General features: G+C 38.4%; 1 protein-coding gene across 1 annotated transcript in view; it reads left to right on the plus strand.

Moving 5' to 3' along the window:
- CHM (CHM Rab escort protein) overlaps positions 1 to 25,359 on the plus strand; it is a 133,424-nt gene extending 108,065 nt beyond the window's left edge. Inside the window, exons 13-15 of the mRNA XM_090264997.1 lie at positions 11,524 to 11,622; positions 17,992 to 18,149; positions 22,290 to 25,359. Coding sequence (XP_090121123.1) covers positions 11,524 to 11,622; positions 17,992 to 18,149; positions 22,290 to 22,481 — 449 coding nt within the window. The 3' untranslated portion in view covers positions 22,482 to 25,359. The remainder of the gene's footprint in view (positions 1 to 11,523; positions 11,623 to 17,991; positions 18,150 to 22,289) is intronic.
- Positions 25,360 to 25,767: the final 408 nt, after the last annotated feature.

A 25,767-nucleotide genomic window follows, 5' to 3' on the forward strand; every position in this document is an offset into this window, starting at 1 on the left:
TGCACTGCAAGTGTGCATATATGATCCATTCATTGACAACCAAGGAGGCAGGAATATACAATGGAGAAAGGGCATTCTTTTCAATAAATGCTGTTGGGGAAATGGACCGCTGTGTTCTCCCATACACAAAAACTAACTCAGAATGGGTAAAAGACTTGAATGTAAAACCTGAAACCCTAAAATGGCTACCTGAAAACATAGGCAGTAAGCGCCTTGCGATAGTCTTACCAATGTTTTTTGGATTTTTCTTTTAATTTTTATTTTTATATGTCACCCTAAAGGCAAAGGCAACAAAGGCAAAAAAAAACAAAACAAAACATGGGCTATATCAAATTACAGTGAAAGAAACCATCATCAAAATGAAAAGGAAACTTATGAAATGGGAGTAGAGGAAAATACACTATGAAAGACTTTTAATGTCTAAATAACAAGTTCCTTTTGAAAGTCTGTAAGCAGATACAAAGTGTAACCCCTGGTGAGGGGTTAAGAGCCAAAACATACAGAACTCATACAGCTCACCAGGAAAAAAGCAATCAATCGATCTGATGAAAAGACAGGAAGAGCATCTGAATAGACATTTCTCTGAAGAAGACATACAGGTAAACAACAGGCACATAAAAAGATGTTTAATATCATTAAATATCAGGGAAATGCAAATAAAAACCACAATGAGATACCACCTTACACCAGTCAGAATGGCCATCGTCAACAAATCAGCAAACAACTTGTGCTGGCGAGGATGCGGAGAAACGGGAACCCTACTGCACTGTTGGTGGGAATGCAGGCTGGGGCAGCCACTATGGAGAACAGTATGGAATTTCCCCAGAAGATTAAACATAGAACAACCATGTGATCCAGCAATTTTATATTTAGGTATGTATCTGAAGAAAACTGGAACACTCATTCTAAAGGACATATGCACCCTCATGTTTATCACAGTAGCTAAGATATGGTAGCAAACTGTCCACTGATGGGTGATTAGATAAAGACAGCGTGTTGGCTACATATATACATACATGCAATATTACTCAGCAATAAAAAAGAATGTAATCTTGCCATTTGCCACAATAAGGATGGACCTGGAGAGTATTACACTAAGTGAAATCAGCCAGACAGAAAGAGACAGTACCGTCTGATTTCACTTGTATGTGGAATCTAATGAACAAAACTAGCAAATAAGCAAAACAAAACCGGACTCACAGACTGAAGAGAACACATTAGCAGCTGCCAGAGGAGAGGAGGATCAAGAGGTACAAGCTTCCAGTTTTGAAATTAGTCATGGGGATGTAACTTAGAGCATGGTCTTTCTGGTGAATAATATTGTATTAATTTCGTATGGTGACAGAGGACAACTGGACTGACTCATTGTGATGATTTTTACACAGTGTATACAAATGTCGAATCATGACGTATACCTGAAATCAATATAAAATTGTATGTCAGTTACAAAAAACTAGGGAGTTAGTCTAAAGGATTTGTAAAGACCCCATACAAAGGAAAACCCTCAATGTGTGGCATTTATTTTTAGCAAAATGGCTAAGATTTTGTTCTTCTAAAGACTTCTTCAACTCCAGCTTTTTCACTTCTTTTCTTCGTGATAAAATTATCTCACTGATCTTTACTGTAGCTCAGTCGATTTATAAATGCAAAACCTGCAGTACATACAGATTGACTGCCTTTGGTTTCGTAGCCCCCAGAATGTTGACTGAAGGAGAAAAGTTTGAGTTTGTTATTTATATTTTTTCTTTGTTCTAAACAAGAAGTTCACATTTAGTTTTAAATCTCATATACTTTCTTCCTATGATAACACGCACAATTTAAAAAGTCCTAGATAAAAGTTCTAATAAAGCTAATTCTTGATATAATATATAGCAAGATTTAAGAAATACATTGAGCTAGAAACTGACTTCTTTCTTCATTCACTTGCTTTAATTACTTAATTAAAGTTTGACTTCTTTTTTTCCCTCCTCCTTTTCTTATATCTTGCGTCTGTTCATAGACTTTTAGGAGTAACCTGTAATTTGGACTTTAAAAGTCCTTAATGCCATGGCCCTAATTCAGAGTCATTTATGTGACAACTAGTCATGTATTGTTCTGCTTTTGGTAATTAACTTGCCTGTCTTCTGAAACAGAACTAGCCTGATAATATCACAGAAGGCTTTAAACAACCCTTCCCATTCCCCCAATTTTACTTTTTCCGTTTCAAGTTAGGGGAAAAAAAGAATATGTCATGTGTTTATTTTATGTATCCAAACCTGTTCTCTGCTCATTTCTTTTCTTTTAAAACTCCGTGGTTATAGGCAGATTTCTTACTTACAATATTACACAATCATTCTCTTCCGTAATTACTTTTACTTCTAAATCACTTTTAAGAGTTTTTTTTTCATTTAACCTTTTGAATAAAGTGTATCCTTAACACAACAGAGCAAGTTTTTTTATATTTACCTATTTCATCACAGAAAATTTTCATGACTTCTTAGGTCAAGCACCAGAAACTGAAAATGCTAAATATTTGGGGTATAAGAACCTACCTTTTGAGGGAGGAGTATATTGAATTTGACATTACTCATTTGAAAAACAAATTCTTCAGAAGATTTTATTTCTGTTAGAATTGTTGAGAGGTTTTCTACTATTCAGTCTAAAGGTTCTTGTTTTCCTATATCTAAATTAGCTATGTTGTAGATTTCTCATTTATAATCATATTTATACTTATTAGTGTTGAGCTGTTAATAATCATCCATGTGTCATTGTTTTGTAGAAATCAAAAAAATAAAATATAGTATTTAGGAAGAATAAATTCTAAATATTATTTAACTTTGATACTTTAAGCATTAAGTAGTTTTTATTGAGACTTATTCCCTTAAACAATTCCTTAAGTAGACAAATACATCTAGACTTCGGTCCCGTTGTATAAATGACAGGCATGTAATCCTGTGGAACCCAGTTCCTTTACTTGCCCTAAAAATTGAGGTTGTAATGATGAAATTGGGAAGTCATTGTTCTTCCTGTTGGAAAAATCACTTGAAGATAAATGTTGGCAATGACTGTAACTAATGCAGTTGTACCTGAATAAATCAGACATAATCAAAATATATGCCAATGAGACTTTGCGGCTTGTAGCCATTCCTCACAGGTAATCAGATGAAATTTGAAGAGAGTGAATGATGTAATTTGGTACCTCATAGTTTAGTTGTTTTAACAGTGAAATGCATTTTAAAGATTTATTATTCATGAACAAATTAGCTTGTTAGACATACTTATTATAAAATTATGTCTTTTAGAGGAAAGATGGGAATTCTTTAGTAAAAATTGAAGTCTTTATTTTTAAATATTGGCTTTTGTTAGTACATAAATCTAATAAAAATCCAGTCTTAATTAGCATAGCCATCTATATGTAAAGATTAATGTCTTCTTTTTTTAAGATGTCACTGATTTCAAAGGGATTTTGCACTACTTAGGTTTGAGAAGATGAGGGATTTAAATTTTCGTAGGTACTAATGTAGGTTTCATGTTATACTTTCCAAGCACACGTGAAGTGCTCACTTTCTGACAAATTCTGATACTCACCTTATCTTTGCCTCTGTTCAGTATCTACTGTTCAAATTCATCCATTCTTTTTCATATTAAATTTATTGGGATGACATTTGTTAATAAGATCATACATGTTTCAAGTGTACATTTCTATGATGCATGATCTCTATATTGCATTGTGTGCCCACCACCCAAAGTCAAGTCATCTTCTGTCACCATATATTTGTCCCCCTTTATCCATCACTATCCCCAACCCCCTCCCTCTGATAACCACCACACTGTTGTCTGTGTCTGTGAGTTTCAGCTTTGTATCCCACATGTGAGTGAAATCGTATGATTCTTGGCTTTTTATGTCTGACCTATTTTGCTTAGCATGATGTCCTCAAGATCCATCCACGTTGTCACAAGGGGCAGTATTGCACCTTTTTTGTGGCTGAGTAGTACTCCATAGTATATATGTACCACATCTTCTTATTCATCATCTTTCAAAGGATATGATACATGTACCACATCGTCTTTATCCATTATCTGCTGAAGGGCACTTGGGTTGTCTTCATGTCTTGGCCACCGTGAATAATGCTGCAATGAGCATAGGGGTGCATATAGCTCTGTGAATAAATGTTTTCAAATTTTTTGGGCAGATGCCCAGAAGAGGATTTGCTGAGTCATGTGGTAACTATTCTTAGTTTTTTGAGGAACTTGAAATGACCATCAAAAACCTCCCCAAAAATAAAGGTCCAGAAACACATGGCCTCACTAGTGAACTCTTCTGTTCTTGAGTCTGCACCAGCTTTCACTTTCTTCCCATTGAGAACAGAGTCGAAATTCGTGACCTTTTCCGGTGTAGTTCAGGGCTGACCGACACTATGGTACTGTATATAAAATTTCACTCAGTTACTGTGTTGTGTGCAGTGAGGCATATAAAATTCATATTGTCGTCTTTGTTAAAGAAAACCTTACGTTAGTATTTTAGGCGCCATGTAATAAGATGGCATATATAATACAATATTTTCAGGTTTTCAACCGTTTTTCTTTTTATAAATCACGCGTTTTAGACTTTTTACTTTGCATGCTCTACTATGCAAATGCTGCACCAGAGCCTTAAGTATGTGGCGCAGAATGTCCTTCTGACATTAAAATACTTGAAGTTCACTTTCACTTTCTAGTCTCTTTAATGACTTCCCGTGGATGTCGCATCGCCTTAGATGGGGCTTGGCTTCAAGTTTGTAAGTCCGTGAGTGTGTAACTGCGGTTTCCCTTCATCTGGCACAGGGGTGACTTAGACACAAGGCACTTGCAAGGCAGCTAAGTAGCTGAGTTAACAAGGCGTGTTCCACGTGCACCCTCTCGTGTGGGAGGTCGTTGAGCAGAGGCCGGCTTCACGTCTCGGCTCTTTTACACACTAGCTGACTCATCTTAGGCAGCTTACTTGGTCTTTCTCTGCCTCACCTTCCCTGTCTGTAATGTATGAGGAGTGATAGTACCTGTCTCAGCATTATCATCAGGATCGCGTTCATGCGGACAGTGTTGGGCATTTATAAGGATTCAGTGAATATTAGTTTCACTTTAATCACCGATCAAAGATCGTTCTAGGAGCCATAGAAGTGTACTGTATTTCAAAACATGGATGGGTTCCCTTAGGGATGTGTCTTGGTGAACCGAGCCAGCGATTTATTGTAGAATAATTCCCTGCTCTAAAACCACATTTCTGATCTGCCGACGGACCAGAAATTCCCTATAAGCAAACCGGAAATACCACTTGTTCAAGATGAACATGTTCCAGGTGATTTGTTAAATGATTTCTTATTACAGTGGAATCGAGCCTGAATATGAAAGGTTTGAAGGCCAGTTGGGAATACTGGGCAACGGGATAGCATTGATTCGGCACCCCGCAGCGTGCTGTGGTCTCCCAGATACATTCTGCAGGTAGCTGCAATGTATTCTTCTGGGGTTGACAGTTTTAGTTTTTTAAATAATTGTCTTCGTAGCATGTCTCACACATCTCCTTGTCACTCTATACCGAATACATGAAACATATTTTAACCTTTTTTCTTATAACCGAGGGCCATTGTGAGCGTTATTTATTATATACCATTGTAATCCAGTGATGCCCTTGAGGCCTATTGAGGTGTTTAGGCCCATTTGTTCCTGCGCTAAATGACCCCAAACTATCATGCTTTTATCATTCCTTGTATCTACATTTTATACGTCTTCTTCCAGCTGTTTCCCTGCAGCTGTCAGGAGGTTCTTTCTGGCAGCATTTTGCACTGAACTCCCTTCCCCCTCGTTTGTTCTTTCTTCTCTGTGGAGGGCCAGAAAGCAAGATAGCCAGACTTGTTGAAATTGCTTGTAGGATGCCTTTTTTGGGGGGTGGAGAGGGTACACTTCCTGGTTGTTGGTTGTATATAAAAGACCAGCTAATCCGTAAGATGTCACTGTAAGGGCAATATAAACAGACGTCAGTGTTGGTTAAGTTGGTATCTTGATGCACTGGTAGCAAATGATTGTCATCCATTAATGTGGGGCTTTTCTGAGCAACCCTAAGTTTGCCTAGTTACTTTTCTTTTTAAAAAATAATCAGGTTACATTTGTAAATCTATAAATCAAAATTGGTTTCCCTCTGCTCAGCTTATATGATCGAGGTATTGAGGTTTTTAAATATTTAATATGTATTAATTGTGTTTTCCAAAACTCAGCAAGTCATTTTTATCACACACAGAGTTCATCTTTCACAACATACCTGACATCTGTATTTTCTGCTTATCTTTTCTTATATTCTAAGTGAATCTATTGTAGGACTTATTTTCCTTTAAAATAATTTGTAAATGAGCAAAATGTTGTCTCTGCAGCCTTTCCATTTCACATTTAGGTTCACATACTTTACAGTATTTACTTGTATTCTAGGCAGTTTGAAATCCTGTTTTGGTAAATAATCCATCAGTAACAGCTGCTTTATTCTGGGATTTGATGTTACAGGATGTTACTTGTTTGTGATATGATTATATATTTGTGAATATATAATGTGAGCATATATACACATGTATCAAATAATGAATAATCAAGAATTTTGTTTAGGTACTGGTTTATATAATCTTTTCCGCTTTCACGACCCTGTAAAGAAAATGGTACATACCTTTCATAAAAATGAGTTTAGATAAGGATCTAAAACAATCATTGGTGCCTGTTCTCTTTTATTTGTTTTTTGTTGTTTTTTTTGGAAATGTGACTATATAAATTATTTTTATTAGTAGTTTTATGATGCACAGATTTGATTTTACAAGTCAAGTTATTATTACTCGTGATCTCCAGTTGACATTCAAAGGTGTTTTTCGTTAAATTCTGCTGAGAAAGCACAAGGTGCCTCTGGATTCAGAAACCAAATTGTGTGCCCATGTGTCACCAAACTCAGTTCCTCACTCGGTACCATGAGGAAAATGTGTTTCTGAACTTTTCTATCTTACTGACACAGTCATATATTCTTCGTGCGCTAGATGACATACGTGACATTTGGCCTTCCTGCCTCTATGAAAAACGCGTTCCGTGTGTGGCATTGATACCTATGTGCTTCAGTTTTGTATTCCTAGTTAGTCTGGAGAACAATGCGCATTTGCTGACTAGCTCACACACAAAGCTTCTTTCAGTGCACTCGGAACAACGTACGCCTGCTCGTATGTAGTGGATGACTGCTGTGTGCGATAATCTCAGGAGCTTGAGGAAGAGATTTCCTGCTTTGGTCAGCAAGCATTTACGTAGATTTTACATTCACATCTGAGGCGCCCTAAGCTTTTGCTTTAAAGTTTGTCTTTTTGTCTTCATGGAAAGACACATGGCTGGTGAGTACGGAGTTAGAATAATAAAACTTTACAACTAGAAAGACATCTTGTAGATCAACTCCACCCCTTTCGCTTAATCATGAAGGTCCTGAGGCCTGAGAGGGAAACTGCCTTGGCCAGTCATACCAAACCCTCTGCTATATCACCCTGCTCCTATACATTAGACTTCTTGTTTTTGTCGCTTTTGTTTATTTATTTTTATTTTTATTTTTGGTTTTTCAATTACAGTTGTCCCTTTCTCTCCCCCACCCAACCCACCCCCCGGGGAGGGATATGATTTTGTCGCTTTTAAATGTGCCCATTGTGGTGCAAATTCCAAGTTGAAATCCCACTTCCCTTGTCCTTAAAAGTAAACAGTTTGTCAGACGGTGGTAGTTTATGACCTGAGGCATCAGTGTTCCCAAACCAGTGTTGGGGACCTGAACGCGTTTGGCATTGATGATGTCCACTCCGGATGTCAGCTGCTGCTTGTTTCGGTGCTGCTGACTGTGACTGGCACTCCGTGCATCAGAGTTTCTTCAAGTGTTCCCCTTACGTTCTAGGCGTTAAAGCTTAGTTTGCACCAAGGGTTCTTTAACGGCGACACAAATCTAAGTATGCTGCTGACAAAGAAATTGCAATAGAGAACACATTTTTTTTTTATCTTTTAGCCCATGAAGCCTTTAAGCAGGTGCTAAATGAATTGAAAGGAGCGTGGCTTATAAATGCTAGAGTCGGGGTCTAAAATATTTTCTTTGAGTCGGTTATAATTTTATATGATACCACTTCCGTTAGGTCTTCAAAATCTTAGTAATAGTTGTTAATTAGTACTAAGGAATGTAATTCTTTCAGGAAAGCACTTGCCCCATCTGATGAATTTGGGGTTATTTTTAGCATTTATTGAGCTAATTAACCCTGTGGAGAAGAATTAGCGTTACATCGTGCAAAGCATTTTCCTACGGTTAAATTTTAGTAACAATGTGTCAGAGTCAGTAACATTGGTTGTGTGATTTCCTTAAGGCCTTAGGCCCTCACACTTGTTCTCATACATCCCTTGAACACATATAAGTTGATATATACAACTTTTCATCATAACATTCAAATAATTGCCAAGAATGTAGTTTCTAACCTTATAAATATTGATAGAGAATAGTAAACATGTAACATCACCCAGGTTGCAGGTTCAATCCCTGCTCGGGTGCATACGTGATGGTGACCAATCAGTGTTAATCTCCCACGTTGATGTTTCTCTCTCTTGTCTCTGTGTGTTTCTGTCTGTCTGTCTCTTTCTCTTACTACCCCACTCCCCCTCCCCTCCTTCATCCGTCTCTAAAAGCAATGAAAAATGTCCTTCAGTGAAGATATTAAAACAATACATGGAAATCAAATTTTAAAAAATTTTTCTTGACAATAAGTTTCTGGATTGAACAATACAATTATTTATGAAATTAAACTGTAATAAACATAATATACTTTCTGGTACAGGATTATTAAACATAAATGTGTTGGAATGCATTGCTCAATAAAGTGGAAGGAGGCTGGGCTGAGCATCTGGAAAATGACTGACTTCTCGTCACTTTACCTTGTGAAAAGTCCCCTTGTATCGTTGTCCGCATCCTGGTTTGCTGACTGTTGCCTTAAAAGACAGGCTGCACCGTGTACGGAAAGCATTACCATCACCCGACATCATTTAGTGACAAACCACAGACACGCTAGAGGCAGACCAGGTGGGTTCAGTCCCATCTCTGAGTCTCAGCTTGCTCTTCTACTCACTGCATGACTGGGAAATCCGCTTCGCTCCGCTCTTTCTCTGTGTTCTTGCTTGTAAAATGAGGATAACAGTTGGCATTGGCACAGGTGAAATGAAATAATACTTCTCACATGCCTAGAATCGTGTCTGACAAATGCAAGTTAGCCATACAGTCAATCCTAAATAATCTTTTATATTCTTTTGAGAATTTAATAGGTCCATCTTAAAGTGTCTGTGAGCATTTCTCGGGCAGATTTAAATAATTTAAGGATTATCCACTGATCCTGGTCGATTAGATAATTCCCTACATTTCATATAAGAAAGTAGTAAAATTTTCCTCATTCATGTGTATGCATACATGTATATGTGGGCCTGCGCATGTCTGTTTAAGCCGATGAGACTGCCTGCCTATGACAGGGAACCAAATGATATTTAGCCACAAATATTTATTGAACACCCACTCTAACGGACAATTATATGTGACAAGAGAAAAAGTGACTCTAAAAGTTGCCCTCACAAAGGACTTACAAGGGGTATGAAGATTAATAAGCCAATTTTGAAAATAATCTGAATTTTTAAAAAAGTAATGTAATAATTTTTCTGATGTGAAGGGAAGCAGTGAATTCAGAGTAATGTATATAAGGAAGAAACATCGGCAACAGGGAGAAAAAATTACCATTTATATTGAATATCTTAAATGTGTAGATCAATTAATAATGTAGCATCAAAGTGAAATCAAGTATAGACATTAGAATTCAGGTTATGAATATCTTTAATTTTTTTCCTAAGAATTGCTATAAAAATCATCGAGTACCAGATGGACAGCTGACCTCACTACTAGGAATCCTTGCTAGCACTCCTTGAAGGGAGCTCTGCCATAATTTGGGGAACATGAAGGATATAATTGCTCCACTGTATTTCTCTGACATATCCTGTTTTACAGAATCAGAATCAGTATTTACCATGAGCAGACCTGTGCAATTTCCTTAGCCAGTGTCACCCCAGGAAATCCAATAAAAAGGGGGGGGAGATAATTGTTCAAAATACACTTTTTAATATATATTTCTGTTTATCTTCTCTTCTTTTTCCCTAGTATGCATTAATTGAATAGGAAAGAACTGGGAAATTGAGAGCTTTGACATGAACATTGGTGTTTTCTGAGACTGTGAGATGCGGAGACAGGACAGTTTCTCTTGAGTGTTGTGTCAGGTATTTCTGCCTTTGTAGCTCTGTACTCAGCATCTGGGGAGTTTAAACGCCTTCCCAGCAAAGTTATATAGCATTTGAAAATTTTAATTTAATTAGGAATAATGTCGTTGTACCATACATCCTACAATTTGATTTTAGCTATTAAGAGTCACTCAATGTATATATACTTAGATATATATAGAATAGTTTCATGTCGAATGATTTTTAATAGCAAGGTTCCTATTTTAATGTCGGTGCTCATGGTAAACTTTGAATTATCTTCCTGGGTATATTTTCCTTAATGGTGTTTTTGGGGAAGGAATTTTCTCAGTATATGCTGTTCTGTAATATATTCTTTCTACCATTATTCTATCCCTCCCAAGCCCTTCCTGGGACCATAAGGATTTCTTCCCTTTGGGGATCCATTTAGGCCTTTGTTTCAGTACATAGAACTTTTCATCCTTCCTTTACCTCTGTGTAGGCTGTTAGGAATTCTAAATCCATTACGCTACAGTATTCACTTCTGTGAAGGGCTATTTTTGGTACATGATACTCTAACGCAAACATTCTCTGAGGTCCAAGCCTCATGATTTTATAAATGCAAAAGGAAGTCAGTGATTTGGAATTCCTGAAAATATTGTAGACTCTTTTAACCTGTGCCATTTTATGGACTTTCAAGTATATGTATGCTTCAAACTAAGCCAACAGTGTTCCCCAGAAAAGTTTTGCAGGGAACCCTACCATGAATAGATGATTTGTTGTTGACTTATCAGTAAAGTTTTATCAGTGGGTTCTTCTGTCTGACGAATGTGAAGTGTTCTCTACATGAATAAATACTGCACTTTCAGCCCTTTTTACATTTATTTTACTCAGCAATCCTTTATCAACCCTCTTTGGGAATGTTATGAGAACAAGTTAAGTTCTTTCTATGAATAAATGTTTTTCTAAGCTTTTCTGCTCCGTTGGTTTTACAAAATGAACCGGCAGCTGCTACTACTTCTTGGGCCTTAGTGTGTTCTCTCACGGTTATTGGTTAACGTATGTTTTAGCTGTTTAGTTAACAAACTCAGCATATAGTTACGATTTCTACAGGGTCCCCTCTCACTAGGTTATAAACTCCTTGAAGCCAGGAGGCGTTCCTTGCTCAGCTGTTTCCATGGCACGAGCTCGGTGCCTTGAATGTGAGTTGCACAGTGAAATTCGCAATAAGCAAGAACTCAAAATATTATTGTTTTTAAACAGATTTGGTTCATTTGACTTGTCCATCTTCTAAAACAGCAAGAGAAGATTTAGAACCAGTTGTGCAGAAATTGTTTGCTCCATATACGGAAACGGAGATAGGTAAGAATGAGAATCCTAAACAATTTTCATGGTGAAAAGGTAACGTAATGCACTTTACTCCTTTGAAGTATCTTGCGCAGGTTATGCGATCTGAACTGAAATGTCAAGTGTTGGCAACAATGCTTATGTGTTTTACTAGGATGATTGAGCACATTCTTTTCCTAAAGATGGGAAAATATACATCATACACACAGCATGCATCGCGAGGTGCAAAAACTGTACATCTATATGTGTGTGAACACACACAGAAAAAAGACTGCCAGGAAATCTCAATTTGGGCCAGGTTAGGGCCAATTTTTTTATTTTTCAATGTTATTTTACAAGTGTTGTACAAAGAGTGTATAGTTCTTTACCAGAAAATGTTGTCTTAATTTATGAAAAGCGTTGATTCAACTGAGAGAAGATTGAAATATTAATTGACAAATGTAGTAATACTTCCTAATTGTTGTCTTTTCAATGCATAACATGTTAGTGATTTGATAAATATTTAGTTCTCGGAATAGGAATACCACTGTGCTACTTAATTCATGGTGGAAAAATGCTGTTAACCACAGACTTTGCAACTTACCTCCCGACATCATAACATAGCTTTGGTAGTAGCGAGTGGAACAGATTGTAGTGTATTTGGTGTATAACCGATCAAAAAAACAGCCAGGTAGACCTTCATTTATGTGAAGTGAGGGTGATCTTCATTTTAAGATGTTCACGTGCCCTGGAATCATGGCCAGTTTCCGTATCGATTCATATATCTTCATTTTCTTTGGATGTTACATTTGTTCAGAAAAGTGTTTATTTACTCCTCCTTATTATTTCCTTTTAGTTTGTCTCCTATGTGTCGTATTTGCTTACTTAATGCAGACATACTGTGTACATGCCCAATTATATTTACATAAGAAAACAGTGCTCTGTTCTCTGAAGCTAATAGCAATATAAGTCAATTTCTTTTTGAGCTGCCTGAATAAAACCTTAACAATCAAAAAATTTACTTCACTTTAGTTTGGAGTTTAATTTATTTCATGTTTGCATTTTCTTCATTGGAAAGTCACATATAAATGTTTAGATTATTGTTAAACATTTCATTGCAAAGTTATGGTGTACGTGATAATATTCCTAAACCTAATTTGGAATCATAATTTTATCCTTGGCTTTAATTAGTTTGCTTCTAAAAGCTCTGACTCCCTTCTTTATTTCTGAAATGTTTTTAAAAAATTTGTTTATTTTTATTACGTGGTAGTTGCAAATAATACCCTTAATTTGAATCTTGTATCATTGCTCTTTACCTTTTAAATGCATTAAATTTCTGTTCTTTAAACAATCAAGTTGAGGAAACGACATTTTCATTGCTTAGCATCCTTGAGCCAGTTTTGATTTTTAAACTTGAATCGGAATGTTTAAAGCGATCCCGTTTTGAAATGATGTATTGTTTCGGAGCTGAGCAAAATTCTTGAGTGAGAACTGCGTGCGCAGAGGGGCCCTCAGGTGCACCGAGGCACTGAAAAGCTACTTTTCACCGACACACAGGCCTTTTTATCATCACGATGAGGTAGTGGTCATATTTTAATTAAAATGTCAGAACAAATACTGTTGGAGTTATTGAAAATGAATCACCAGATAAAGTGAGCACTGGCCCATGGCAGGTCAAAGAGGCAAAGTCACCTGGAGAAGAGAACTCAATTCATTTTCCTGCCTAAATGAGGAAGAAGGAACTTTATGAGCAATGTGAACTTTTAGTGCATTAAAGCACATTCCTCTCTGTAGCAAAAGCCCCTGTTTTTGCAGATTGATGGCTTTTATTGTTATGTTTTGATGATTTGATGATGATATGAAACCTTATCCTTTATGGCATTGTAAATATTTTGTTTTAAAATGTGTGCACAAGAAATAACTTTATTTGAGCTTATTTTTTTGAGATCTGTGTCCTGTTCATTAGTGTACTTCATAAGCCTTGTGACAGTCAACCTATTCACCAGACGAGGAAGTTTATTTACTGTAAAAGATACTCTTCTTGCCCTGGCCAGGTGGCTCAGGAGATTAGAGCATCATCGCATACACCAAAGGTTGCAGGTCTGATTCCTGGTCAGGGCACATAACCTAGATTGTGGGTTCAGTCCCTAGTTGGGGTGTGTACAGGAGGCATCCAATGGATGTTTCTCTTTTCTCTTCTCTTCTCTTCTCTTCTCTTCTCTTCTCTTCTCTTCTCTTCCTCTCTCTCTCTCTCTCTCAAATCAATAAATATATCCTCAGGTAAGGTGAAGATTAAAAAAAATAATGTTGGGCGGAGGGATTAAGCAAATACAGTAATTCTTGGCCATTGTATCTGAAAAGTTCCAGTTGGGTTGTGGAGATTTTCCCTCTGTTACCGCTTTTTCTTACTTTTTCACATTTGAGGTATCAGCCAAAGCTCTTGACATATGCTCTCTTAAGAAGCAGTTACACTAATGCGTCCAAGAGCCCTACATCCCAGGCTTCTTTAACAACATCAGAGGTCTCTGAACCCTTCCCTCCTTCCTAGTCCAAAGGAATTGCAAATGGTTTATGCTTAGCGAACCTGATTCTGCGGGTGAGAAAATTAAGTGATTGCTCATGGTTCACATATGAACCAATATTTTTTTATTGTACTTTTTCCATTACCATTTATCTCCCTTCTTCAGAACTGTACTAAGGAGTTTTTTATTTTACCCAGGAAATTGATATTTTCAGTTTGAACTGAAGCAGTCATTTCATTACTACTGCATCTTGAAATGTCTACAGTGTAGCATCATTGTGCATGTCCTCTCCAAAAAGCAGAAATCCCCCTTATAGGTGTTATTTTAAATTAAACTTACTGGGGTGACAGTGGTTAATAAGGTCACACAAGCTTCAAGTGCACATTTATCTGATACATGATCTGTACATTGCACTGTGTGCCCGCCTCCCAAAGTCAAATCATCTTCCATGACCATATAATTGGCCTCCTTTATCCTTTATTACCCTTCTACCCGCTTCCCTCTGGTAACCACCAGACTGTCGTCTGTGTCTGTAAGTTTCAGTTTTCTGCCGCACGTGAGCGAAACCATATGGTTCTTGGCTCTTTCTGTCTGACTTATTTCACTTTGCATAATATCCTCAAGGTCCATCCATGCTGTCGCAAATGGCGCCATTTTGTCTTTCTCATGGCTGAGTAGTATCCCATTGTATATGTGTACCACAGCTTCTTTATCCAGTCATCTATCGAAGCAATATTTCATGTTGGTAGCTGGTAAGGCTGTTCAGAAATTGTTGGGCTGAGACGTCAGATGCCTTATTCTAATTCCTTCTTGTATTTGTTGTGTCTGGACTAGGTCAGGGTTGCGACAGTGTCCTACTTTTGTTTGCATACTACTCTGCTGTGTTACTGAAGTAGTTTACTCTTCCTAAACACGGCAAGCATTGCTTTCATTTGCTGTGCCATTGTTGATTTTCATCTGCCTCCCTTATTCTGGACTTCGTGCAGTTTCCTCTGCCCAAGCTCCTTTTCTAAATTACCTATTACTGTTTAGTCCTTCACACCAGCTAATTGAATCAAATGAGCTATTACAGATAACCAGTTCCACTTTTGACCAATTGATTATATTCCTAGCCAACCTCCACAACTCTAATATTTTTGACAATTGTGTCCTTCACAACCACATGTTAGTTTTTCAGCTCTATTGCTGTCTTCCAGCTGACCTCAAAGAAAGATGAAGCGATTATATATCTCTGAAGGTTTTAAGGCCAAAGCCTGATAACTCCCTTGTATCTAGAGCATTTATCTTAGCCTCTGTCAACTTTTTATCTTCCTCATAGACTTTTTTTCAAAGCTTCAAGCTATATGAAATTTTGAGGCGGTCCGCCTGCAATGTCTCAGCTCAGTAGGAACTCCCTGTCCAGCTGAGGTTTCAGGATCACAGATGAGAGAACAAAATTACCCAGACACTGTCTTTTGTCTGGGAGGAGGAGAGGTGGCACATCTCTCTAGTGGAGAAGAGCCCTGAATGTTTCCTCCTAGTCTCTTTTATTGAGGAGGGGATTCAGGAGACACAAGGTCAAGACTCGTGAATCATTAATTAGCTTCAGATGCCTGGGTTACAGTTGTCAGTCACTGATCACAGATACCAATGTAAAGAACACAGAGACCAGTCTGTGTCAGGGTCTGTTAAACATCCTGATGCCATACTGACATCAGGTGCAAGGCTTCAGACATTTTTTGCTACACACTGTTTATAGTTAACTAAGAGATAAGAAAGGCAGAGCAAGCTTCAAAGCATAATATGCAGTCTTTAATTCAATTCTATGGGAACCTACTGAGTGGCCTTCGAGGCATGCCCGCCTCTGGCCTTCCTTGTGTTCCAGTCAAGTGTTACAAGGCTCTCAAGAGCCTGGCTCACAGCTCGGGCTACAATTCTCAAAACCACTTAGAATGGTTCCCTACAAATTTTCTTTCCTGTAATTTATTAGATTATTCATTTTCCCCAACTTGTATTTAGTGAAAGCCCTCGACCGACCTGGAATTTTCATGAAATTCAAGCTTTTTGTGCATGGTCAGAAGCACACTGGGCAGTATTAAGGGACTTTGAGACTTTAGCCTCACTCCTCAGCAGTGCTCCTGGAGTCTGGTGTTAGAGCTTATAGACAGTACGTTAATGGTTTTCCTGGAGGATTTAATGAAGCCAAACTCAGCAATAAATGTACTAAGAGCCATATGGTTTTAGCTGTGAAATAGGAGTTCCTTCTGTTCGTTTATTTTGTCGATAGATAGGTTTTGCCACCTGTTGTACACTCACCTGAACTTAGTGATGCATTAGAGCCATAGATCTTATTATCAGAAAGGGATATTTTAAGTATCACTTTTTACATTCAGAGTTTCTTTATCCTATCACACTAATAATTATGGATTTTTCAGGATAAACTAGAAAAATAACACTTGGTGTTCTCATAGTAGAGATATTTTCAGTTAACTACCATACAGTCCTGTTCATCCTGAATTGCGGAGAGTGGGGCGTTCTTATTAATTGAATACTGTAATTAGCTGAGAATTTCTCTACATTGATTACCAATTTAACAATAAGAGTTCATCAACTACATAATTATACTTTTAGAATTGTCTGTGATTCTTAAGGTTCCTTATGATTTTGGGTAATCTTCATACACATCCACTATTATCATTATATAGAATTTGAATTTTTTGTTCAGATTCAGACTAAAGAGAATGATGTAGTCAGTAAGTAATTTCACAGCAATATGTTTGTTTCCAACGAAAGAAAATTTAATTCTGACATTTTGAAGGAAGAGAGACAGAAAAGTAATTATTAAAGTAGCAAGGAATAGGCTTTAGGTATTGAGGTAAATAATTTTGGCCCTTTTGATGAGCACCTCATACTTGGATTATACCTAAAACTAGGATTAAAATTAATTCAGAAATTATTCATTGAGTGTCTGTTGTGTGCTAGGCCCTGTATGAGGGCCCATCAAAAAGCAGCAGATTCAGGACCAAGTCTGTTTTATCTGTGTATGCTCAGCTCCTAGCCCAGTCTCTCACACACCTGGATGCTTGCTGTGAAATGAGAGACTGTGTGCTAGAATAAGTTGCAGTTTCCAACCTTATTTCTGTTGTTCGTTGGTTCCCGCTAATTCTGTAATCCCGTAGGACAGTTAGTGAGTTAGAATATCAAAGTTGCAATCCTGTATGTGCTGTGTTTAATGACAGCTTTATTGAGAGGTGACTCACACCTCATATAATTCCCTCATCTAAAGTGCAAAATTTGGTGTCTTCTAATATATTTATGGAATTGCTCAAACATCACCACAGTCAATTTTTCTATATTTATATCATGCCGTAAAGAAACCTATACCCATTAGCAGTTGGCCTCCACCATTGCCTCCCAGGCCTAGGTACCCACTGATCTACTTTCTGCCTCTGTAGGTTTGTCTGTTCTAGAGATCTCATACTCCTGTTTTACTGTTGACTTACTATATGATTTTTGAAGTTGGTGTGTCCATGTGAAACATAAGAAAACCAATTTATGTTATCTTCTTCAGAGCTATAATTTAAAGACGAATGTAATCATAAACTCTTTGATACTGGTGAGGAGAAATAATAGAAATCCAAGGGAACACAATTGGAGTTAAACCTAAGTAATTTACTAATAATCAAATTAATTTTAAAAATCTAATTTGTCTTAGCTTGCAAATTGCTTGAAATATCATGCACACATATTAGAGTATGTGGATGCAGATTTACTATTGTTTACCTACAAAGCTCTGATTTCCTACAGTGCGTAGTCATGGCATTGTTAATAATTGACTATATATTGTGGTAATTGACAAGCATATTGTGCTTTCGAAGTAAGTCAAGTTTATGTCTACGTTTAGAAAATGAAGTTGGAAAGCCAAGACTTCTATGGGCTCTTTACTTCAATATGAGAGACTCTTCAGACATCTGCAGGAACTCTTACAGCGATTTACCGCCCAACGTTGATGTCTGCTCTGGCCCAGACTGCGGTTTAGGAAGCGATAATGCGGTCAAACAGGTAAGGCTGTGTGTGCTTTTTGGTCTTGTGGTAAGAAGTTGGTGTGATAGAGAAAGTGAAATGTTCTTTTTTTTTTCCTCTGGGAGGTGGGAAAAGAGACTAGAAAAGCATCTCATGTAATACCTCTGCAATTTGCTCTTAAACTTTTTTTTTTCTATGAAAGACACAGCTTCTTTAAATAGACAGTAAATATGGTATCAGATATTTTCATCTTCTTGAATATGATGATGAACTACAAGAGATCATTTATGGGTTCCGTTGTGGGAATGAGAATAGAAAAGGTTAGAAAGACACATTCAGAAAAAAATGAATTTGGTTTATAATGCCAGCATTCTAAAGAACCGTGGTTTCTAATTTAAACTGTTGGTCTGTCAGCGTATCATTTTGAAAGACACAGACTTTTTTCTTTGTTAATGTCAAGAAGTCCAGGGCTCGCTGACACACACTGCCCAAGGGGACTGGGATTCCGTTTAGCTGAGGATTCATGTGCACTTGACAGAACGTGAAGAGCAGGAAATACCATTTTTGGCAACACAAGTGTATACTTTTCAAAGACAGTTGGCACATCTGTCAGTTGAATCAAGAAGTGCCTACTTTACCATTGTTCTAGACCACAGAAGGAAGTTTCATTCCCACTGGTGACAGGGTCTTATACGAGCACATGGGTTCCCTGAACCTTTCATTTGTACTCAGAGAAGCAAGAGGGGATGCTTCTCATCTTCAGAGTCTAGTGGTGATCCTGGGTAATCACATTCAGCCGGTGAGAACAGAAGCCAGAAGTCGCAACTCTCATCCGTCATTCATTCTGTCTCACTTTAATAGGAACCCAGGATGGTCCAAGATCTACATTTATGCCTTAAAATGGTCATTTTTATTCCTGAATGAACTTTAATGTTTTTTAGCCAAAATGGAAGCTCTTTTTAATAAGGGCTTATTACACAATTGCTAGCGCGATCTAACTGCAAGCAAGAAGATTATAATTAAAGGATAATTTTATTATGAAGTAATTTGCTTCCCAAGAAGACAGTTTTCAGGAGTACAGTGTTACCACAGTAGAAAACAGTAATAATGCTAGTTTGGGTACTAATTATTACATTCAATTTAAATATAAGTAATTTTAAATTTGTTATATGGCTTTTCACTTTGCAACAATTTGGGGAGAAAATATTATAATGCCTACTGTAAAGGGCATCAGTCATAATATTTACAAATAGCCAGTTCATTTAGTGTTGTAATTTGGGTTTATCACCCTGTGTTCATCCCATTCACTAGTTGGTGGCTTCTGTGTTCCAAATTGTCTATAAAAGCTCTCAGAATATCCTAGGACTTCCCCATGTAGAAAACGTAAGCACCTGCAGATTTCTTTTTTATAAATAAAATGCATCATCTTACCAGTTAGCAAGTTGGCATCTGCTTTTCTTGTTTTCAAATGTATACACGTTGGAAAACACAGGCCTACCTTCCTGGTGTTCATATGGAACTTTTTGTGATTTGAAGGCATACTGAAACTATCAGCAGATCCGTTTAATAGGCACAAATTAAAGTTTTGAGCAGGTGAACGCTAAGACATTCCGTATTATCATCACAATAGTGGTAGTCTAAGCGAGAGTTGGGGTTCTTTCTGTGACTTGTTAGTTTTTCTGGCTTACATTCAGTCTGTTTCTGAAAAAGACACACGATCTCTTTTTAATACAGCTGGTGTCACATATGCCCACACATGACTGATGAACAGACTGGGACTTAGTTGGCAAATGCAATGCAGCAAATAAAGTAACATGAGATAGACTTTCTAGAACATGTCAATTGCTGAAAAAAGGCTCCAGCAGTTAGAAAGAGGAGAGAGAGACCTGGGAAAGGCTAGAGCCTGGCTGCAGGAGGTTGGCATCCGTGAAGGCCAGTGGCAAATGGGCCGCAGGTGGGACTGGCACAGATAAGGCCGGTGTGACGGCCTGTGGTTGCTCGGCAGTCTTCGGGAACAGATCTGGCGGCCACAAGGACCAGGGTCAGGGGGACATCGATCTTCTCAGGCACGGGTGAAAGGGAGACGAGGTGTGAAACACAGAGGAACCGGAGTAAAAGTCATAAAAATCATTATTGTGTTTATGTGCCGCATTTTTACAATATACAGTGTTTAAAAGATATATTGAGATTCTCCCCCATGCACTGAGGCTTCAGACCTGGCTGCAAACCCCGTCCTTGTCATCCTGCACAAAGCCCTATTTACGAAAGGGAAACAGTCTGTAAACAAATGGCAGTATAGGGTGCCATATGCAACGAAAGCTTAGTACCCACAATCCAGTGTAATACAGAGGGGCACAGGGTCCCTCTAGGGGTCAGAGAGCCTTGCAGCCAGTTCCCCATCTAAACAGAAGACATGTCAAGCGTTCCAGCCTCTGCACCAGCGCAGGATGTAACATAATGTCCTGTTTAAAGAAGGATAATTAAACAAGTGTTAGCGAAGTGAAAAGTCTCAGAGGCAGAGATGGGTGGCCGTGGGTGACTGTAAGGCCAGAGAGGGTAGGCCTGAAGGGTTTGTGTATGCCATGCCACCGGTCTTGGGTTTTTATCCTATTCAAAATGGGGAGTCATTGAAGAGTTTTAAGGTGGCACCCACGGAATTCCCTTTTCCATATAGCCCTCGGAGGCAGCAGAGAGATGGAGTGCACGGGGGAGACCTGGAGGCCTGTAGCCGGCCCAGTTACGAGGCGTTGCTGTCGTCTAGGGGAGAGTTGCTGCAGTGTTAGCAAGGAAGGAAAAGATGGGGTCAAGAACTAGGACATAAACTCAACAGCATTTGGCGATCAAGTGCATGCACAGGGTGGAGGGGACAGGGAACTTGTACAGACAGACAAGGTAGAGATAAAAGCAAGTCCAGTAGAGGAGCTCAGGTGTGAGGTAGAGGCTCTGTCTGACCTCAGCTGTCATGCTTCCAGGGACTAAGTGTCTCAAATGTTTAATCCGAAAATAGCCACAGGAAAATGGCATGTACGAAAAATATACCCTTAAACTCTACTCAAGGAAGAGAGCAGCTATTTTTCTCTCCCTATTCATTCTCTCCATGCCACCTCGAAGCTCAGAAGTTTCTGTTGATTACCCCGCCTCCCACTCCCAAAGAAGATCCATTCGAATCCGCTGATGTGGGAGGCTACTGACTGTAGATGGCAAGGTGGTAGGTAAACAGTTCAGGTTTTGCAGCCAAGGTGGTCTCTGCTGGCGACTACTACACTCTGCCGCAGGCAACACATAAAGGAATGAGAGAGACTGGGCTCCAATAAAACTTCTTTGCAGACATGATAGCCTTTAAAACAAAAATATATCGTAAAACCTTTCAATAGCTTTCTCTTATCTATAAGGATGGCATGCTAGCTAGCTCCCTAGGTGGGCAGGGACTCTTACCCAAAAAGCTGTATTCATCTAAACAAAAGGAGAAATACGTTTAGAATAGAATAACAATGCTACTTGCTACGTTTACTTTCTTGTGTATTCATTGTTGTTAACTGTGATCACATTTACTTTCTTATTCTCCTACCAGCCAGACTAAACTCACCTTAAATCTTAACATTTTGAATTGTATTGTTAGTAATAACAATGATGACAGCTCCCACATAGAGAGGCTTAGTCTCTGCTGCTTGATAGACAAGGGAGAGCAAGACTCGTGATCCCAAATACTGTGGAAGACTCCCTGAAGCGCAGGGGGAGGAAACGCGCACCAGAAAAGGAAATAGTTGAGCAAACAACGAAATGTTTTCTTGATTTGAACAATGACTTGTTAAAATTGTGATACACTAAAATTAGACTATATGGATGTCACATATAGGCTGTCGTTGGAAATTCCATTTTGACTGATGTGTGGAATGGATGTCCTTAAACTCTCGACTATGTGAACAGTTGATGAAAAATCTGATTGGGTACGATACTCTTGAAGGACGGGCCTGAATGAATGCATAGAATCAGGGGAAGGAAAGTCATGCGATTCTGAAAGCAGATTTTAGGTGGTCACATATACTGGGTGAAGTTCTGTAGCCTAAAGAGATAGCGTGTAATATGTTTTTGTTTGTTTTGTTTTTTAATGATGCCAGAAAGGCCCATACATTTTAAGATGACATCCAAAAACTATTGTGTCCTTTCTTCCCCGGCCAGGCTCAGGCTCTCTTTCAGCAGATCTGCCCCAATGAAGACTTCTGTCCACCCCCTCCAAATCCTGAAGACATTATTCTGGATGGAGACGGGTTACAACCGGGGGCTTCAGAGTCTGGCGTCGTCCCAGAGGCTGATTCAGAGACTCCCAAGGAAAGCGTGAGCCTGGAAAAGCCGGAGGAGCTCTCTGAGTAACAGATACACAATGAACTGTATCCTGGAGTCTTCTTGATCGACCAACTGTTGGAAAAACCTTACAAAGCCGCTCTTCCTTGCCATGCAGAACAACCCAGAGAAAACAGGTCCCAAAAATCCAAAAGGGGATTTTCCTCAAAGAGGACATTTCAAGAACACAAATTCTTGTCAAGCACATTGAGTCACCTGCTTTAAGGTACCAAACCTGTGGAGTTACTGGATAAAAATTACAAAAGGATTGATTCCCAGGAATATAGCTTTGGAAGTTAAAGCGGTCCTCTGCATTGTTAACAATTCTGTGATTTTACGACAGCTTCTGCCTTGCCAGTTTGGACCTTTGTTTGAAAGCCACATCTTCAGAATCAGCTCACTTATTTCCTTTCATTATTTGAATTATACTTTAAAAAAATTTTTAAACAACATTTTATTGAATTTATTAGGGTCACATTGGTTAGCAAATTGAATTATACTTTCTTTAAGGGCATGAGCATCATGACACAAATGATAAAAGCATGTGTCAAGTAATTGAGGAAGAACTAGTGTTGTGATCTGACAGGAACCTGTGTTTGGACTACAGGTTTTGTTTTTAACAAAGAAATCATGAATCCATTACTTAGTGTTTGTTAATGTTAGTACTGATTTTTACATGTGAATCATTTGCACACTGACAAAGGTCAGCACTGAAGAAATGGACATTCTGTAAGTCACTGGAGCACCTGCCTCATTATCTGTGGGCCTAATTTAGTGCTGATGATATTAGGGAAATTGTTTAACCTCTGGGCCTCGGTGTCTCCGTATGTAAGGCAGAAAGGGTAATGTCCTGCCTAGTCTAGAAGAACAATTTTAAAGAATGGTTTTTCTGGAAGAAAAGTCATTTCTAAACTTTCCCATGGACTTGGAGGTGACTATCAAAAATCTTAGGCAGCGAACAATTATCGACAGCAAATAATGGTCAGATTCTACAATACAGTACATCATAGTGTTTTTATTGTACTAAGACGTTTATAGTCTTATAGACCAGGAAATACAGTAACATAGGAAACTTTGCTTTTGAATCTTAATAAGGAAAGCACTTACTAAGGAAATTTTTTTTTATATTTCTCTTCCGGTAGCTAAACCTGAAAGCACCCAGGTTTCATAACAATGGGTAAACCCTCGAATGCCCTTAACATAAAATGTGAGGGCCGTACATAGGAAGCAAATCCAGTGATAGTGACTGTGTTAAAATTCTTTTCCCAGATGCCAAGCTCTGATGGTTTACTTTTTTGAACAATCGTTTGGATTTCACGACTTATTTCAGTATGTAAATACATAAAAAGTGTATTGGTGTGCAGTCTGCCCTGTAGCGCTCGTAGTCCTTACAGACTTCAGCTAAGGCAAGTTAGCTCCGGCGGGTCGCAGACTCGCGACATGGAGAGAGCCAAGGAATGCATCCCTTGCCTCACCTGTCCAGCCTGCTACGGATAGAGGTGAATCCAGGTGCGAGGAAGGCCTTTCCAGCCTCTCAGGCTGCTCCTCCCCCCTCTGCTCGTTACGCAGCTCCTCCCCTAGCTCTTGTTCCTCTCTCTTGCTTCTTTGTAATACTATACAAATCAGGGAAGTGGGATCCCATTATAATCTACTTGGTTACATGGATTCAGATCTTAAGTCACGTTTCCGGAATCGCAACTACAAGCATGCGCTAAATGCTCAGTACATACCTGTGAGCCCCCCAGGTTCTGGCCCCGCTCCTCAATGCCAGCAATAGATAAGTCCCCACTGTAGGTGAGTATTGAGTTGGGACACAATTGCTCTAAGTTGCACTAATTAAGATATTGTCCTTTGTCATAGTCTTAGAGTTAAGGCCTCGTGAAGAGAGCATGCACATTTATATAGACAGCCAATGACAGCAGGCCAAGAACAGCCTGTGGCTTCATCCATTATCCCGCACCAGAATCTCTCTTCCAGGTTGTTAGATCCTGTTGAAATGTTTAAAATCTTCTAAATATGATTGGTGGTGATGACGGTATTACACAGCTGTTCAAAACATGCTGTTGGAGAAAGTTAGATAGTTCATGTTGCCTCAAAATAGAAGCTATTTTAAGACCTTTCTTTTCAGTTATCTTAATGACTGTAAATAAATATTTGTTCATTCTTTTAAGTCAGAAAGAGAAAATCCTTTTAGTTTTGTTGTAGAACCATAAGCCTGAAGTCATAGGAATAAAATTAAGATGTACATGGTGCAGAAATTTCAGTGACTAATGTAAAGTTTAAAAAATTGCTATTATCAAAGAATTTTGATTCATGTATTTAAAGTGTTTAGTTGTGCATGCTTCTCATTAATCAAAATTGATAACACTGTTCAGTTTAGTTATCAGTATGAAACTACTAACCCTGTTACTACTGCATTTTTGTCTCGTTGGTATGCCTGCCCAGAAAAACAAATATATAAAATAAACATATATTTTTCTAGGAAAACTGAGTTTTGATCTTCCCCATCTCCTGTGACATTTACTTCCTATAGTAAAATCGCCACATTAATGATTATCCTTGGAATGGTAGTTTCTGAGATGGGCAACTCTTTGTCTAAAATAATGGCTGTGCTAATGATTCACTTCTCTCACAGCTATAGTTCCTTAGAAGGCAACCCTTTGTCTGACGACCTAAAGACCTCAAAATATTTTGTTGAAATTGGGTTGCTAAACAGTAGTGACCCTTTAAAGCAGGAATGAAACCATTTTTCTTACAAACAAGTTAGTGACTGCTATTGGTATCTAGTAATTCATCTCTCTATTCTTGATTATATGCATTTCAAAAAGCATGAATATATGATTATTCATAATTTGCACACTGTAACAGTACATTTTTAAAGGAAATAAAATGTTCTCAATGCCTTTCAGGCGTGGTATCCTGTTTTTTACTATTGAAGATTTGTTTATATGCCAAGAAATTAAAGATTGTCTTGGAAATGATTCATTTGCGGACATGAGTTTATTGTTTAAACATTTAATTGTTCAGCTCTACGTTCTGTTTTGTTTCTGTGCATTTGCCAACTGTGTCAGGTGTGTGAGAAAGGTGTGCATGGGTGTGGTTTACATAGTGACATCATTCTGTTTAAAATCAGTGCTCCGAGGCTGTGACTCTGCAGTACATTGATAGCCCACAGACTGCTTTTACATTTCACTTGGTCGGCAGCCGTCCGTCTCGAGAGACGATGGTGTAGCTTCTTAAGAGTCTATCTGCACCGCCGAGAATAGCTGTGCAGTCCAACTCGGGAGTGACACGGTATCTGTCTCCTCCCGTGTTG

This window comes from Furipterus horrens, unplaced genomic scaffold (genome assembly GCF_987537825.1).
Source record: "Furipterus horrens unplaced genomic scaffold, mFurHor1.1.pri manual_scaffold_17, whole genome shotgun sequence".
NCBI classification, from domain to species: Eukaryota; Metazoa; Chordata; class Mammalia; order Chiroptera; family Furipteridae; genus Furipterus; species Furipterus horrens.